The following is a 4,259-nucleotide window of genomic DNA, read 5'->3' as shown; positions in this document are numbered from 1 at the left end:
GGGGACCCGATGGGGATCCCCGATAAGATCCCCGACGGGGATCGGGACGGTTACGGGGACGGTTTTAGCTATCGGTTTCGGGGACGGGGATACCAATACCCGGCCCGAACCCGGCCCGTTGCCATTCCTAAGTTTCATACTCTGAAATAAATAATTATAAGGATGATTTTATAAACGGATTCTTGTTTACTTTTTAATAGTTTTATTAAGAGGTAATCTCTGAATCGTTAAGAGGTAAATCTTGTTTGACAAATTTTTTTTGCCTCATAATGGTTTTAAAACCTTTTAAATGATTTTGTATTCTGGTATCTCTTAACCATACATTTCTGAATCCGAGTCAGAACTATCACTACCTTCACTTGACGATTCACTTGTCTGACTGAGCTCTTTTACTTGCTTCCCAGATCTGACTTTATTCTTCTTTTCAATAACAAAGGTCAAAGGATCAGTGACTTCCTTTTCCTTTTTCTTCTTTAAATCTCTGGCTTCTAAAACATCTTCCTCATTTTGTTTCAGAGTTTCATAAACCTCGTGAATATCGATATCAGAGTCTCGATCTTTTTTCTTAACCATTCAACATCCTAATTTCATTGTAAATAATTACTAAATAATTACATTTTATTTTGCTATATCATGAGAGCTTCTTAATTATTCTCACCATCTAATCATTTTATACCAAATCATTCAACAACTGTCAAACAATCCCTAAATATGTGTTTGTAATATGGACGACTTATAGGATTCAAGAGGTAAATTATCACATTCTTCTACAAACTACTTCTTCAAAAGATATTTTGTGAAAGCATTATAAAATCAAGTTTTATTGTAGTATATACGTGTTTATTTTATCAGTGTGTGTACACGAGTATATACTGTATGGTTATATTTCTAAATTAAATATTGCATAGGTTATTTATCACATAACTTTAACATACATACATACACAATCACAGACTCTGATTTGTGTAATTAACATACATGGTTTTAAGAGATTTTAGTTCGACGAGTAGGCTGGAGGGGGCTCATCAAGGGCAGCAAATCGAGAATTCCTTTGAAAGATTTCTAGCTTTGCTACTAGATACATGTGCGTAACATATATAGAAACTAAAGTATAAACATGCATTTAAATATATACAACTGTATGTTTTTCTCCCCCTCCGATATGGGGTAAAAAAGCCAAAATAAGTTATTTTAGCCCTTATAAAAAGAAAACTGATTCTTGAACCCCTTTCACGTTCATGTCACGTCGAGGTACTTGACGGATGCCGAGTCCACCAAATAATAAATTCCAACTAACGATTAATTACAACCAAAATTGTAGTAGTGTAAGTCGGGTCGAATCCACAGAGACTCGGTCTAACGTTATACGACTAGCGAATCAAGCACAYGATGGAAGCGTAAAAATACTAATAATCACAAAAGGGGGGGGGGGTTTGAATTTGATTAATTACTCTAAAAATGCAATAATATAAACTAAAACAATTGATTAAAACCCCAACATCGATTTAATACCGGTTAAGATGTTAATGCCTATCATCGATTCCAAAAATGTAAACGGAAAGGACAAGCCCGAATTGGCTTTAATCGTTAACAAGCTCTAACGACCCACATTTTCCATAGATAATCGTTGATTAAAATAAGCTCTCTAATCAACCCTTAACCACAAATACGAGTTTAAATAAGCTCTTAAACTCATAGGTGCGATTAGCTTTATCGGACTAAAAAAAGTACCAATTCAAAGCCATAAGCTCACAAGCTCGGCTTATCGAGGCTTAAATTGCGAGATTTCAAATATTCAATCCGGAAACCTTATCGAAACCAAATGAATACTATTGTCCCTCTATCAAAATCCTAAGACAATTACGTATCTAAGAATTYTGAATAACCATTCCATAAAAGATTTCCAATCAGTTAGCTAAACTAATTAAAAACCCAAATAGGATTAACATTGAGTTCAGAAATCAAGCAAATAAGCTTGTTCAAACACAATTACAATGAAATCTCAAGGCAATAACAAATCAAAACCTAATTAAACCAAATGTTGGAATGAAAAACTTAGCAAAACATATCTAGGTTACTGATTCTAAGGGTTTTAGGATTTACCGTAAGAATCAGTTGATGAGAAAGATTGTCGTCTTCTCCATTTTGAAACAGCCCCTGCTGTCCGCTTCAATCTCGCCTCCAATCGAACAGCTTGCTGTCGAACAGCTCCTTCTTCTCCAGTCCAACAGCCCCCAAACGTGTTGCTCTCCTTTCTCCAACAKCCCTCAATCGACAGCCCTCTGCTGTCCTCGCTCTCGGTCCTGTAAAATCAAACCAGCCCCCAAAACGAACAGCCCTCGCGACTGTCTCTTCTCCTCGAACGAACCGACTGCTTTTCTCCCGTCCCCTCTTGAACCGCCTCCCTTCGATAGACTCCCCCTCTTTTTGTATTGACAGCCCTTTCTATCTTGTTCCTCTCCACGACCCTCGCTGCCCACGTCGATCATTGCACGATGTCCCTTCTCCATCGCACTTCTCTCGCTGCACACGTCTCTCTCTCTCTCGCGACTCGCTTCCTGGTTTGGGCAGCAGGTTTGGGCAGCAGCCCAAGCTCATTCTCGATTACTTTTGCTGTTTCTTTTGGGCTTAGACTTGGGCTGCTGTTATGGGCCAAACAAAACACATAATCAAATACATTTTTCTCACCTTTAAAAGCCTCATGAGAATAAATATTAACTTAAATAAAAATGGACGTTTTAAGCATCAACTTAACATTAATTGCAAGGTAACTTTGATATAAAAAAGTATAAAATTTGCACATATCAAATTCCCCCACACTTAGATCATTGTCCGTCCCGGCAATTACTACGAATTAATCATGAGTTGATTTTCAGAGAAATGGCAAAAATACATAGCATTTCACGGAGGTTCGACTAAACCATATTAGCGAAAATTAACACACGAGACAAACCAAAGATGAGAACATGCTAATTTCACAAACACCTCACAAAGGATATATGCAATATAATCGCTCATKCACACAATGGTGTAGGTGTTTTCACTCAAAACATCAATTCACATGTACATACACTACCATAATCTTGAATTAGATCTCGATTCTCCATCGCTAATGGTCAACCTAGGTGTGGATCAAAAGGTCTTTGGTAAGGGTTGTAACTTGGTTAAGGGCCAAGGTAGGGAAATTTTGGTTAAGTGACTAAAATTGGACCTTGGAAAGGAAACTACAACTCAAACATGAGTCTCGTGTCTTGTCAAAGTGCGATCACAAAATTTTTCGATCTCTTAGCTCTTATTCGCTAAAAACATTATGGAGACAATTGTGTTTCTTCCATTGTTCGGCCTCCATGTATTCATTTTTTTTTCTCATTCCCACATATGGAACATATATATATATTTTTTCTTTTCTTTTTTCTTTTTCTCTTTCTCCYTTTTTTTTCTCTTTTCTCTTTTTCTCGAACCTCTACCGATTATTATATAGGTGTTGAGRATCGTGTAGAAGGTATAAAGATCAAACAACAAATACTCCTAACTAAGAGTATGTAGTCTCATTCCAAAGTCCGGTGAGGGAAGTGTTTGGCTTAAGGGTTATCTTGTGGTGTTAAARTCAAGAAAATGGGTAACTAGGCTCAAAAGAGGTGACCAAAAAGGAAAACACATAAGGGTTGGCTTTAGGCTAAATGGTTAAAAGAAAACATCAATGATGGCCTTCTATCATTTCCACACACTAGTATTGCCTAAATGCAATCTTGAAGAGACCTAACACAAGTTCTAGAGTGAGATAAACATGGAAGATGTAATGCACACAAAAATGAAACGAGATCGAAAATAGTGTTCGACCATGGCTCAAAAGCTCACGGGTTCATTTTGTCTATAAAATTAGCAAGCCTCACAAAAGTTATCTCAAATGTGCTAATCACGACTAACAAGTAAGTCATACAATCGTTCATGCTATGGTGTTTATGTCATTGAAAATCAAGAAAATCGTCACTCATGCAATTCATTAAACAAATGCCCAAAATCAAGCCAAATGTTCAAAAAAAAAAAAAAATTAGCCCTTTCTAACACACTCTTGCACATTAAAAATCAATAATTCCCCACTAAAAAGAACAATAATTCCCTCCCCACACTTGAACCATATATTGTCCTCAATGTATGCATTCATTGGCGTAGTCTAAAACATTAAAAAGCAAAGGGAACGAGAAAACTCCCCTGGATATGTAGACTTGTGCCCAATACACGGTCAAGCGGGTGGTAAA

At 36.9% G+C, this 4,259-nt stretch overlaps 1 protein-coding gene across 1 annotated transcript in view; it reads right to left on the bottom strand.

Annotated features, from left to right (window-relative positions):
• Positions 1 to 2,267: 2,267 nt before the first annotated feature.
• LOC112525018 overlaps positions 2,268 to 4,259 on the bottom strand; it is a 10,583-nt gene continuing 8,591 nt past the window's right edge. The window contains exon 2 of the mRNA XM_025134962.1: positions 2,268 to 2,558. Within this exon, the coding sequence (XP_024990730.1) occupies positions 2,268 to 2,558 (291 nt within the window). The remainder of the gene's footprint in view (positions 2,559 to 4,259) is intronic.

This window comes from Cynara cardunculus, assembly GCF_001531365.2.
Source record: "Cynara cardunculus var. scolymus isolate 2C chromosome LG 13, CcrdV1, whole genome shotgun sequence".
NCBI lineage: Eukaryota > Viridiplantae > Streptophyta > Magnoliopsida > Asterales > Asteraceae > Cynara > Cynara cardunculus.
This window is presented reverse-complemented; position numbering and strand designations above follow the sequence as displayed.